Source organism: Cupressus sempervirens, chromosome 3, assembly GCF_028749045.1.
Source record: "Cupressus sempervirens isolate cs-2001-9-10 chromosome 3, ASM2874904v1, whole genome shotgun sequence".
Taxonomy (NCBI): Eukaryota; Viridiplantae; Streptophyta; class Pinopsida; order Cupressales; family Cupressaceae; genus Cupressus; species Cupressus sempervirens.
The window spans coordinates 308,401,798-308,416,373 of NC_143120.1; the positions used below are offsets into that span (position 1 = coordinate 308,401,798).

The 14,576-nt window shown below is 35.1% G+C and overlaps 1 protein-coding gene across 3 annotated transcripts in view; it reads right to left on the reverse strand.

The window, feature by feature from the left end:
• Positions 1–4,342: 4,342 nt before the first annotated feature.
• Positions 4,343–14,576, reverse strand: part of LOC149566211 (putative homogentisate phytyltransferase 1, chloroplastic) — a 98,929-nt gene continuing 88,695 nt past the window's right edge. For all 3 annotated transcript variants that reach the window (XM_089817361.1, XM_089817363.1, XM_089817362.1), the window contains 5 exons: positions 5,517–5,588; positions 5,319–5,414; positions 5,124–5,228; positions 4,889–4,978; positions 4,343–4,692 (listed from right to left, as the gene is read on the reverse strand). In XM_089817361.1, coding sequence (XP_089673487.1) covers positions 4,937–4,978; positions 5,124–5,228; positions 5,319–5,414; positions 5,517–5,588 — 315 coding nt within the window. In that variant the 3' untranslated portion in view covers positions 4,343–4,692; positions 4,889–4,936. The remainder of the gene's footprint in view (positions 4,693–4,888; positions 4,979–5,123; positions 5,229–5,318; positions 5,415–5,516; positions 5,589–14,576) is intronic.

Consider the following 14,576-nt stretch of genomic DNA (forward strand, 5'->3'; position numbering starts at 1 on the left):
TTATATGAGAAAATTAAGGATGTTGTGATTGGTAAGCATACATGGCATCTAAAATAAAATCATAGACCAATGTACTTAATTTTTTTGTGGGTAGAAAAGAAGCTTGGGGCAAAAGCTCAGTGATCTCAACAATCACTTTCACAAAGAAATTCTTTTGACTCAAAAAAATGGCAACACTTGGGAGACTTCTTAAGGAGGGGAAAACGCTTTTGTATGGTCTTAATAGCCACAAGTTTACAACTTTAATTTACGAGGCTTTTATGAAGTCCAGAAGAGAGAAAAAGAATGTTTGTAAAAAAAATTGCTTTCCAACTAGCCCATGATTCGATGATGAATGTAAAATGGTTAGGAGAACTCTAAGAGAGTCAAATAAAGAAAGTATTGACATTAAAGCACACAAGTATATTTCAAAGAAGTAAACAACTGATTTTATGGTTACAATGGGGGGTGGGGGTGGGGTAGGAGAGCTAATTTTTCATGATAAAAATAACTCCAAGTTATTTTGGAAGGAACTTCATATGAAAGAAATAAACTAAAAAATAATATCACAACTACTCAATGGTTTGATAATGCAAGATGACTTCATGAACTAAAATTGTGAGGTGGACCCACCATCCTTGGTCAATAAAACATCAAATTGTTTTATCGTGCAAGAGATTGAGATGAGAAATAAGTTGGGTGTTTGTAAAGAAAAAAACTTAGTTGAGATTCAAACAAGTATCTCAAATGGGACATGAAAACCTTTGCACCTCACATTACAAAAATCATCAATAACATAATCCAACAATAGTTCCCTAAAGAAAAGGAAAACTAGTCTAGCAATACCTCTTTTAAGAGTAGTGATTCAAAAAACCTTCCAATTACCAAACGATAATGGTAAAATCCTTTGTTTGCAAAATTATTTGGCAACATGGTAGAAAATGGAATTAACAAATGGGAAAAAGAAAAACATAAATGCAAAAAGGCAACTTGGTTTTAGATTGGTTTTAGACCTAAGCATTAGGCAGTCGGTCACAACATTACTTTGAGACACAATATTGAAAAAGGGTAAAGTTTTATGTTGCTTTGATGATTTCAGAAAGGCTTTTGACATAGTTCCTAGGGATCTTCTGTAGAATGGAAGAACTTGGGATTCTTATGCATCTAAGATTTGGTGCCCGTAAGATGCATGAAGAGGCCAAAGTCAAGATTAGAACTTCATTTGGTGTATATATTGACAAATTTGAAGAGTGGTTAAACATGCAAAATGGTAAAGGCATTTAGTTGGGATAATTTTTAATAAGATTTCTCTTTTAAGTGAATGATCACATTTTCATTGCCAAATGCAACCTTCAGTTGCAAGAATATTTGTTTTCTCTTAAGCGTTTTTGTAGTATGGTGGGGATGCAGATTAATATCAACAAGACTAAAGTCATGGTTTTCTCTTATAGTAGAAAAAATCAGCATTAGTTTTATTTTGAAGACAATATCCTTGAGAATGTTACAAAAGTTTACAAATGACAAATATCTCAACATTTACCTCAATAAAAATCTAAGCTTAGAAGGCTGGAAAAAGAAAAGAACTTTACAAGGTTGGAAGACATTTTATGCTCTTCAAAATAGGTGTAGAGAAGCAAAGATTTGGTTTTGGAAAACTGTTTAAACTCATTTTGGTCTTTTTGTTTTGTCAATTGTTCTATATGGGTGTGAATTATAGGCCAACAACACTTTAGCCTAATAATGGAAGTAAATCGAGGGAATCCAAAAATGTTTGATCACATGCAAGTTCAAAGTTAGAAGTATAATTCCGTATGATATCATGTTAATCAAAATTGGAGTTGTCCCCACTGAAGAAATTGTCTCATAAGCCATCTAAAAAGACCAAACAAATGAAAGAAGGTAGATGGCCTAAGGTTGTATTCAATGATATATTGTGCAAAAAGGAAGACGGCTTGGATGCAAGAAAACACCAAATGGATGAGTAAATAGAACATTCATTTGAATATATGCCCCATAAAAGAAAAGAAATAAAGGTTTTTGACATGGATAAGTTCTAAAAAGAGTAATTGGGATATTGGGCTAGGAAGGAAAAAAAGTATTATATTGAAGTTCAATACCACATGTGATCAACTTCAAAAAGATTACATAGGAGCCAATATACCGTGGAGAGCTAAAATTCTTATTGATCAACTTATAACTTACTATCATCACTTGCGAAGTGACATTGGCTGTTCAAAAAAACCAAAAGAGGTTCAGTTAGAGAGATTTTGCACTTATGGCAATTCAAAGAGCGTGAAAATTCAAAAGCATTTTATTATAGAGTGTGATGCATGCGACGGCAAGGACAAATTTGTGAATAGCTTAACTACTAGCTCATGGTATAACTTATTCAGTGAGGAGTGCATTGAGAAGTTGGGGACACTCATTATCAACTTGCATAGGGAAAGAAAGGACTTATTAAAATTGGCTTGATTCAGTAGGCTGTTCCATATGCTATTTTTAGCCTTGTGGATGTTAAAATTGTTTTCTTCTTCCATAATCCCTAAAGAAAACATGGAATCCTCTCATTGCTGAAGTGTTCTACTCCTAAAGAGGAAACACATTCTACTCCTAATGAGGAAAAGTTTTGCATTCAATTGATCTACCCTATCATAGAGGATGCAAGAAGATTTGAAGTACATATGACGTAAAATTATTCCCTTAATATTTTTTGTGACCACCTTCACTTTCCCTCGTTTCCATCTATTCAATTAAAGCTATACATCTATCAAAAATCAGATAAACCAATCATCAAATCAAATCAAATCAAATCAAAAGGGCAAAAACTAGTCGAACAAACAATCTATCAATTTTTTTGCTGGAACAAATTGTAGCCTATGAGGTAGCTACATCATGATGAGCGAGGATGAAAGGTATTTACCATCGTGACCAATTAGATATTAGAGAATAATCACTTCCTCAAGCCTTTCTCACAATTTGTGTGCATTAATGGTCTTTATTAAGTTTTCAGTTCATTGCTCCTTTCACTAGACCAGGAATAATCACATTAGAATCTCCCTCTACAACAAACTCACTGCACCACATGGAAACTGCAACCAAGGCTTCTATAGTAGCCATTCCGCCCCTACTATTGAAGGGCGCCAAAGGCTGATGCCATAAAGGGTGGCCCCTACTATTCTATGGAGATGGCAATAGGACCCCCTACAATGGCTCCATCTTAGCTTCATTGTTCAATCTATATCCCAATAGAAATAAGTGCCTTTAATGAATTGCTGTGTGAATAAGACATTGACACTGTCGCTCTCTATACTCCTGACAAAACGACACAACAAAATAGACAACAAATTTGGGAAAAATTACTAATGTACAAAATATGTTGTTTTCTCACCAGATATTGTGTGGTTTTACAACACCGGGTATGCAGATCATGAAGAGCAATCGCTGAATCTTTTGTTAAAATCTGTTGTGTTTTCCACAATTTCAAAATTGTATGACAGGTCATTTTGTGTAGAGGATAGCTCTGTTCATCGAGACACATCTGCTACAAATATCTCCTATAAATTCCATCAAAACTGAGCCTCATAAAACCTTTTGGTGGATCCATTAGGCTAACAAGCTTGCTTTATTATTACCAATTGCTCCATCAATAGGGAATCTATTTTTCTTCATTCCATTTTCTTGGATATTCAGCCTTTTGCAACGTTCACTACCTTTTAATTGAATTTTGATTGAACAATTAAAATGATAAGCAAGCATTTTTTTTTATGTTATTGCTTTGGAAATTTTTTATTTTGTATTTTGTAAGTGGTCAAATGACATGAGGTGTTCATTTTGTCCCTTCATGAAATATTGTGATTTGATAAACATTTTAAATGGATCATAGATTGCATCCTTGTTGGAATGTATAAAAACATCAATTTTAAATCAAAATCGCAACCTTCATCTTGATTGATTGCATACCAAATGCAATGAAGGATGACCCAAAATTTAAGCACATTCAAGTACTTTCAAACCACAGTGACTGATGGCACTAAAGCAATAAGTCCTCTAGTATCACGAGAGCTGAGGAGAGATTGGACCTCGTGAGCTTGTGCTTGTCTGCCTATTAGAGAAAGCTCTTGCCAATCAAGCCAGGACCCCAGTAGATAACTATTTGTATCCAGATTTTCTATGAAGTTTCTTTTGATCAAAAGCTTCTCCTTTCCAGATCAATTTTAAATTCCAAGAGTCGATTTAAAAGAGCCGATGAAATGAAGATAAAAAATCACTAAGTCAAACACATAAAATTGGAATAAACCTTGTAAACTGTATTTGCACAAAGATCTTTAACTCCAAATCATAAATGTAAAGGAAACATACATGGTGGAATCAGGAAAATTCAATTATTTATATTATACAAAATAACAAAGAGTACATTTGTGAAATGCTAAAATAGACCAAAGGGTATTTGTCAGTAGTTTTGTTTCCAAATGAGCTTTTGTGGCCAGTTATTCAAGAATGGATTTCAAGGAATTACAAGCTGAACCATTGTATTCGTTTACAACACATTGAAAGAAATGCCTTCAACTAGCCACCAGAAACATGTTTGTTGCCGTCGTCTTGTCTATTATACCATAGAACTTACAAAAAATTGCCTGATGGCCTTTCTAAGACGGTGAATTATTTCGGCATGCTACATGAGCACCCAACAACCTCTAAATCTCCATCAAATACCTGATTATGACCAAGATAAAAGTTATTAAATTCACTAACAAGATGTGTGGTGACTAAACTGGTGTCATTAACAATGACATTAAAACATATAGGAAATAACCAGCAGGCAAGTATTTGAAGCATCTCCCATATTTGATACATTTTTATCATTGAGAATGGCAAGACAAGTTTCATTTTAACTGAGATCAATATGTACCTGATACACTTCCAATATAAAAGATAAAGCATTGGAGATTTTTTACCATCATCGCATAAATGGAATTAGCAAATATTCTGCATAGAAAAGCTGCCGACAAAACACAAATAAAGGATATTAATTTTGAGTGAAATCATATTGGGAAACATATTAAGAGTCCACCTCCTTTATTACTGTATTTGGTGAGAAGAATGAGTGCTTAGCAAAGCATGGAAGAGTTCTTAGCAAAGCATACCTTCCAAACAAACATATAAAAAGAGGTTATAGCTACTTTGCTCTTTAAGTCTAGAGATACCGCTTGATTCCAAAGAATTGTCGCTAGTATAGAGTGACCCAAAACCTATGATGAAAGATTTTGGAGCCGGCATAAGCTTTTCAAATACCAAGATAAGAAAAGAACAAAGCAACCTTTCTAATCTCTGATTCATACCATCACAAGTTTGCTCCACATCAATGAAGAAACACCACCCATAACAATAGCAACACCATATGCAGCCTGCAGTAAATATATACAGATCCAAAAGACCTGTTCCAACACCCAAAGTACAGAAAATGATCTAAGCAACATACAAGATTAATGTTCTAGACAAGTAAACTTACTATTCTAAATAAAAAAATATTTACAGACCCGCTCTTGACCCAAACGAACACTGAATGATTGAATGCCAAAGACTCTGTCTCCATCCACATCTGGTATATCCTGTTCATTTAAAAGAGTCACAGCTTAATTAACATGCAGTGCCAAAATATTTAGATATTAGTAGAAAAAATTCAAGATAGAATGTCGCTAACTCAAACTGAAAGGAAAGAAAACAAAGTTGGGGCATTATTAAAACAATATTATAATATTTAATTATAATGGTCACTTAAGTTGTTAGGACAGACTTCAGGAATATTCTTAATTCTTTTCTTATTTGTCAACCATGTGCTAATTAGATATACTGTTTGTAAATTTTAGTTGAGGAGGACATTTTGCTCCTCTGTTAATAGGGAATATCTTGGTAATTACTCTGTTTCGTTACTTTTTTACAAAATGGTATCAGAGGTCAGGTTTAAAAACCTCAGGATCAGTTTATACAACTTTGTATTCGTAATAGAGGATTTGCCAAAAAGAAGCTATTTGCTTTTGTAAAACAGTTTTTTTGGTGGATTTGTTTCAGAAAAATTCATGGTCTCTTTTGTTGAAAATTGCAAATCTGTTTCTGCAGCAAATTACGTCGTTTCTTCTTCAAAAATAACAAGTTATTTCAGTAAGGTATCCTTCCATTTTGAAAGGTTTTTTGACAGTTGATTCATTAAAAGCACGTGAACAGGGCACAAACAAAAATTGTGGGTTTATTCTTCCAGTAATTCCATCTTTTCCTACACAAATTATAGCCATTTGTGGCACATGATACATTTTTCTGACATTATTTCATGGCAAAATTCAGCGATTTCAAGCATTACTGAGGGTATTTTTTTGGTTTTTTAGCACAGCCGACCATTTTCACCAATTTTTGGCAATGTTTTCACATTAATTGAGGTCTTTCTGCAAATTTGTGACATTATTTTAAAAAATGTGGGTGGCCTAGGGTTTTCTGCTAAGTTACCAGTTTAGATTTGGGTTTGAGATTGAGGTTCAGAATTTGTTCGAATTTTTTTGGAGGTGGGTTTGAATTTGTTTTGGATTTGTCCATACAAAAATATTTGTTTTTTTAATATCTATCTATCTATCTATCTATTTATCTATCTATATTCAGCAGCAAATAAGTTCTTACACCGCTATGTAATACAAAGCAACATAGCAAGATACACCACCATATATATTAACGTTTTAGTCCAAATAACATAGCAAAATGCCAAAATACACCATCATATCAATGATTCAGTTCAAAAGTAGCAATGTCAACATTAACACATTAACAATCAGCCATCACTGATCAAATGTCATAAAAATTTATCAAAATATCAACGCCATCTGACTGTTGCAAACTAGAAGCACAAATAGTGCCACTAACATCAGTACTAGCAATGTCATCTTAAGAGCAGCCTAAACATTACTAGGTAGCTCGTGATCATCATCAACTGCAAGTGCATCAAGGCGAGCAATCGAATCTTCCAACACCACACATTCCGGTTCAACATCCCAATGCTTTGCCTCCCCATTTTTGTAGGCATTGTCTTTGTGTGTTACGAGACTCAAGTTTGACTTCACATAGACCAAGTCTTCAGCCTTCTTGGAATGTTCTCTATTGTGTTTTATTGAGTGGATGGACCATATGCTTCAGTTCCTCTCAGATGTTGATGATCTAGCAAGCTATCAAGATTTTCAATTTTGAAATTAGAGAGTCAAGAGTTTTTAGTACAAATTTTAAAAATAGAAAGTCTATATTCATCAATGAGAATTTAAAAATTTGAATCTCTAGAGTTAAGAGCTTGTAAATTTTGATAGCAACAAGTTGTAGGTGTTGGTACATTTCTCCATGGAAGTACCACCATATATGAGCATCAGCATTGTTCTTGTTTTCAAGAGCTTTGTGACCACAATCATCGGTGTTTGTGGAACTTATGAACTCATACCTTACCACAGGCCATATCTGATTGGCATAGAGTCTACAAAGCGCTGCTATTTTTAGACCTATTTAATTGACTTGCAATTAAATGCATCAGCTGTGAGTTTTCAAATCCTTTTCATACCCCACACGATCCTATCACTTAGTAGAAGCATTTACATAATTTTTTGAATTAAAAACAACTGATAAGTAGGAGATAATTAAAAGCAACTCCTGAGATGACATACAATTCATCAAATTGCATTTGAATAAAATAAAACTTGCTCATTCATTCTCAAAACCATAAAAGAATGAAATAGGAGACAAAATTATAAGACACAGATACCCTGCAAAGCTTGCTTGTATTAATTTCTTTGAAGATAATACATAATTCTGATATGAAATTTGTCAGAGACTTCTATAAAACAAGCTAAATACATCAAAGACTTAGCACAAAACTTGGGACCGGCTCAAACTGATATGAATTATGAGATTAGAATCCGGACCTCTTTTCCAAGCCTTGGAAATCCTTTTATAGAATAAGGATTACAACAAGCTTCAGGCTGGAAAGGCTTACACATGTCAAAAGACCAATTGTAACAATGTTGTTTTACACAAGACAAAACAGTTACATGAGAAGAGGCTGGCGATAGCCAAAAAAATGAACTACTGTCATTCTAGGTATTCAGGATCAACTTCATTGTTTGTAAAGTGAGACTACCCACAACAGGTGAACCGCAAAGATAAGGTATCTCATTGAAGTAGTTGTCCTTCCTCTTCTTCTTATTACAACTTCCTCCAGCTTGTACTGTCGCTATCTCCAGATAGTAATGCCTTGATGTCAGCCACAACCTCCCAAATAGTAATATCAGTGTCTACATCTGGCCAGGTGGCTTCTCTAACAACATTCAGTTCACTTAGACACTTGTTCCATTTTGCATCTATTATGGCTCGGACTTCTGCAACTGTTTTATTTATGTCTGCTTCAATTTTATACATAATATCAATCATATCATATGCTGTAACAATATCAGTTTCAGCCTTACAATAGGCAACAAATCTCTCAGGCTTCAAAATATTATCAAGGGAAGTAGACCATTCCTACCATTCTCTCAGGGTACTCTCGTCATCAACAATTTTTGGAATGAAACCAGGTGTTCCTTCAGCAATGGTCTTTATCTTGTTTTTTATCATTTGCATCTTTCTCAAAAAGAAACCATTAAACTCCTTGACCTTATTGTGACCTTCTTCGTGGGGATGATAACCTCTTTTGGCAATTCTTTCATTTGTGTCAAATCCGAACAAGTCTGTCAAAAAATGGTATGTAAGGGCCCTGCTTAGTAAACAATTGAGAAAGTAAAGATAATGCTTCCGAGCATTGGTATTCTGCACCTTGCAATGAAATGTAACTACTGTGGATATTTTGTGAAATCTGTTTAAGGACATTTTTCTTATGTGCAAGCATGTTCTCCACCATCCTTACTTCTATCTTCTTATCTGTTTCCACTTCTTCCACATCCACATCCATTTGCAGATTTTTTGCCAAAACCCTGTCTTCCATATCAATATCTATTTGGGTTTCTTTGTCTTTTACCTCTATAGCAGGTATGGTAACAGTTCTCAATGTTTTCACCTCATTGTCCAAAGCAACATTTCTTTGTTCTACCACATGTTTTCTTCATTTGTTCTTCATAATGCTTCCTTGTTTCAATGTACCTGCTATAAGTCTAATACAACCGTTCTTCTAACAAATCCATTTTGCTCTTTCCCATGAGCGACATTGTATTCATCATATCGAAAATTTGGTCACTGGATGTGGTAGTAATATTCTAGAAAATTACATTTCCTTGTGGAGAATCTCTAACCTCCATCAGTATTGGCTTGTTTGATTCTGGAGCTAAACTCCAAACTGTCATCGTTTGAGCATCAATATTAAAACCAGCCCCTTGTAAATCTCCAGTGACATTAACATCTTCAAAAGAGATGGATCTCTCTTGCCTTCTTATTTGATCCGATAGAAAAGATGAGATCATCTCCCAACCAGGGAATAGCAACATTCCACTTCTTTTCACAAGCTCTCTAGCTTCATCCACAGTAAGTGTTTCACTGTTTGGATCACACTCTTGCAAGCTTTTTACCAACTCTGTTACTTTCTCATCCGAATCCCCTAGTTGCAATTGCAAAGATAATTCATTATGCTTTAGTTAAAAAAGAAAACTTTTAAATTCCTCAAAATTAATGAAATCATCATCCTTCATAAATTCTTGAGCTTGTATGATCCTATCATCAATCATTCTAGCCTCAAGCTCAAGTTTATTTGGGATTCTTTCATTTTCAGTAGCTTGTCTCATTAGAAACTTGTGCCTTAGATCATCAAAATACTTACTTCCCCTTGGCATGATCTAAAGGGCTTTTTCCCTTGCTTTATCTGGTGTCGCAATTAACTTTTGCTTTTTCCTTCCACCCCTGGCCCATGATGAGCTTTTTGGTTGCTTCTCCTTTTCATCAACTTCAAGCACAATATCTTGCTCAGGAGGTTCAAGCTCCAATCTGTTTCTTATTTCTAGGGGTACTTGAGATACTATGTCTTGATAATTTTGTATACATTTATTGTATCTATTCAAGTATCTTTCCTCATGATAGAAACCTCTAAAAGAAGGATCTATTCTCTTCATTTCCTCTTCAATGGTCATTATCTCCTTCCATTTCAAGGTTCAATCTTTGCACTCTTCAGTTTCCAAACAATCAGTAATCACATCTTCCTCCCAAACCTGTTTGCTCGTGGGCAAATTAAATTTCCTCATTTGTCTCAAAGCATGTCTTACAACATCATTGAGATCATAGGTTCTGGCAGGCGCAAAAGGCAATTTAAATTCCCTCATGAATTCATCTAGTTCTTCTACTATGTCTTTACCTATGTTGAAATCCCCTACCTTGAAATTCCTACACAAAAAAGTTCCCTTCCTAATATTTGGCCCCAAGTATTCTCTATTCATCAGAATTAACTGCCAGAAAAATTCAACAATTCTCCAATCTTTCAGGGATGTACTTGGGTAGAAGATGAGGTGGCTGAGGGCACCCATAAACCCTTATTATGGAACAATTCTCAAACAAAAAAACACTTCCCCAATCATATTCCAATTTCCTACCATCATCATAACATCTAGAGGGTTTAATCAATTTTCTTACACCCCTTGGGACCCTCTCAGTAATATCTCCTAACATGCTTGAAATGGGATACACAAAATCATCGTAAGAAGCTAGAGAATTAGAATAAGGGTAGAATTTTTGCCATACTCTAGTCTATCGTTGCACTAGTAGGTTTTCTCCCATCTCCTCTATTGCTTCAATGAAATCAATGTTTATGTAACCTATATTCTTATATAGGATTATCTGCATTAACAACAAATAATGATGGAACTTGAAATTCTCCATCTCTCCTTGTTGTGCTACTATGATTTCATTATGGATAACATTGATTATATGGATAACAAAATCATACCCTACAATGGTATGTAAATCCTGTATATCCAAAGCCATGATATATATATATATAACCAAGAGCATTCATGGTTCCATCCAACCCTATTACCTTATCCAAACCAAAGATAGTATACTGAAAATATCTTTTGAAAAACTCCAAGGGCATGAAGTCTCCTACTTTCTTGGGGATCTCACCCTTCTCCTTTCTGGACTTAGAGATGTGTCCCCTCATGACTTTGCCAGTGAAGAAACTCTTTTGACTTTTGAAAGTCACTTCAAGCTTCTCCTATTCAATAATGCAAGTCATAGGTCCTCCCAAATCAAAGACTTGTATTAATGTTTCCCTGTCCAATGTGCATAGGATACTTCTGTCTTTCTTGTGGAATCCATCGGTTACTGGATTATATGCTTTAATCAAAGCTTTTATTAGGTCTACATCCACGAAGACCTCTGACATAATCAGCTTGGCCAAATTTTTATTCCATGGATTTGAAATGCGAGGCTCACATACTCTATTATTCTAGAAAAACCATAACAACTCATTCCCATTGGTCTCTGGCACTTTCGCATCCTTGCAAAAGATGTAAGGATCCCTCAAGACGTGTGAGTTTGTAGACTAAGCATTTGATGATACTGGCAAAAAATAAATCCGCTCATCTGTGAATGGACTTGGCGCCTTTGTTTTCTCCTGTTTAGCACCAGGGGAAGCCTCCTCAATGTTTACCTGTGCAATTAGCCTTCCCTCTTCCTACACCATATCTTCACAATTCAAATTCTCAATCAACTCTCTGCAAATCAAATCTCTAACCAGTTCTGTGCACAATTTTCTCCTTAGCAATAAATTTTGTGAATACTAGCGACAAGAATTTTATTACATCATCATTTTAATAGCATCTGAGTTGAAAGTGGCATTAATGGCGTTTAAGGAAAACATGCATGAAATCTTTCAAATTTCATAAAACCATCGGATTTATGTTTTACAGCGTCCGTATTGCCAGTCCAACACCCAAAATTTATCTTTTTCATACAATACTTCACATTGTAAGCAGTTGCAAAGTAGCGGCAAACATTTTCCCTCCTTATCTCCAGTTCTCGCTAGCTATCAACAGCCTTTTAGTTCAAGCTGCAACAGTGCGAAACCCTAGCAACCTAAGCTTTTTGCAACATCACAAGGTTTGAATGTTGTTGGTTAACAGTTTGTCCACGTATTAGATTTTATAACCTGACTCTTTGATACCCAATGTTTTGGAGAAACAAAAGGATGTTTACCAACAAATGGGTCAGTGTATGTATTCTATCACTGCCCTCTCAATTATTAGGTACAACTCCCTATGATTTGCAATGATATGCAATGAATCTGTTTTTATGAGATCAAAAGTTTTGACATTATAAGCTCTTAACCTGAGAGCAGTAAAGGATAACCAAATTGTTTGTTTGTAGGCACAAACAATTCAGGCAAGATGGATTTAAAAAACCTATCACACTCAACGGAATGACTATTGTAGATTATCTTGATATTTCTAACCCTTACTTCTATTCTAAATGTAGATTAACCATTTAAATGTAGAAGAGGAATGAAGAAGATATGCACATGAGGGCAAATGGAATTGCTTTCACTATCAGCCTTGAATGAAATGGAATCCAACCAATAACTAATAGATTCATACATATTTATCTTTCACTTCCCAATGAAACTATCTAACATGTTATGAAACCAGTAAGAGACGAAACAAAACCATATATGAAGAAAGTAAATGGAATAACCTTCATTGTAATTACCAAAATGAAATGGAATCCAAATGATTATTACAGAATCACATATGATTGTCTCTCAACTCTTAATGCAGAACTAATCTATGCATGGGCAACAAAATATGACAAGCAAATAGGGTAAATGGAATTATAGACCAATTCACCATCAAGTTTGTCGACCCTTTGTATTGTCAAAAAGGTTACAATTATAGTTTTCTATCATCCCTAATTTCTGGTAGAGCAACAATCACAAAATAGAAAGAAAATATGCATAATACATGAAAAATATCTAATCTTCAACATGGTATAGACGTGTGACATCCTTTCCGGCGACGTCCTAATCCCATGGAACCTCTAAGAACACCTGGAAACTATTCATCTTCAGGCGGCTTCAGAAAACCTTGTTAAACTTTGTTTCCTTCATATTCTGCTATTGGTGCCAAACCCATAAAATTTGTATCTCAATGGTCACAACGATTTTGAATTTTTTCTGTTGATCGTGAACCGACGATCACGATTAAAACCCAGCCATTTCCCTTTGACTTCCTCCGTGGTCCACCTAGGTACACGTGTCGAATCATTGTTATATCGCTATAATTAATCGGGCAACTTTCCATAGTGACATAACAATGAACATTGATCTCTTTTTGATCTAACTATGATGACAAAAGGTATTAACTCTTTGTTTGTTTTGTGGTGCAAGTCCACTTTCCAACTATACACATCATGGCAGACAAGTGGCACTATTCCATTGCTTGGAGAATCTAACATCGGATTGCTTTGCTTTGTGGCACTGCATGGAATATAATGGACCCATCAGGGCACATGTTGAATTGTCATTATGTCGCTTTATTTATCTTTCATGCAACTTTTTATAGCGACGTAGCAACAACCATCAATTAGTCTGAAGATCAACTATGAAAAGACTTTCTTAAGAACCTGGCTCTGTCTTGTATCAAACCAATCAAATGCAAACACTTGGTGCTTCGTCTGACAATCATATCACCTGCAAAAGGAAATGGCCCACAGGGACATATGTTGTTCTGTCACTATGTTGTTATCATTAAACAATCAAGCAACTTTTGAAAGCGACATAACAACAATCATGGATCTTCTTTTGATCTAATGGTTCATAAAGTGGTAACCTTTTCTAACAATCAAACATTCTAACCAACCTGAGCGTGCCATCTAGACAACTTAATTTGACACATTCCTTTTTGTAGCCTATAGCTGAGTTATGTCCCTCCATCTCTATGTGTCATGCTATCGTTATGTCACTTTGGTTATTCTTTGCACAACTCTCCATAGTGATATAACAATAAGCGTTGATTTCAAGTCTATTCTACGGTGATAATTCTTCTCGCGATCTTACCTTCACTTGGGTCCCGCAAATAGATGTCAACTCGTCGCTATGTCGCCATGATTATTCTTCATGCAACTTTGGAAAGCGACATAGCGACAACCGTGGATCTTTGTGAGATCTGACAACTAAGGAGATGCATCGTTGAATTCTTATAACTCCAACTTAGAACACGGATCTACTCTTTATCAGACGATCTGGATTTAGTCTCTGAGCTATTTCACTTGTCAACTTTGCATGGATTAAATATTAACCATCAATTTCATTTCAAAGAAAGTCATACCACCTTTGACTGGGTTCTTTCACCATTTTTGAGGGTTTATCTGCTTCTACATTCGATCCAATTTCTTTGGTTTCCATGATGTTCCTGTGATCTGCATATCATCTTTTAGCCTTGGTTCTCGTATTCCTTGTTGCCATTTGCTCTAAATATGCCTGTGATCTCTCCATTCTACCTGTATTATGCCTTCAATGAAACACTTGCTCATAGGGTTAGGGTTTCTGAACAACTTCCCTCTCATCTAGGAAATGCATAGACTTACCCTCCATTTTCCCAATCACC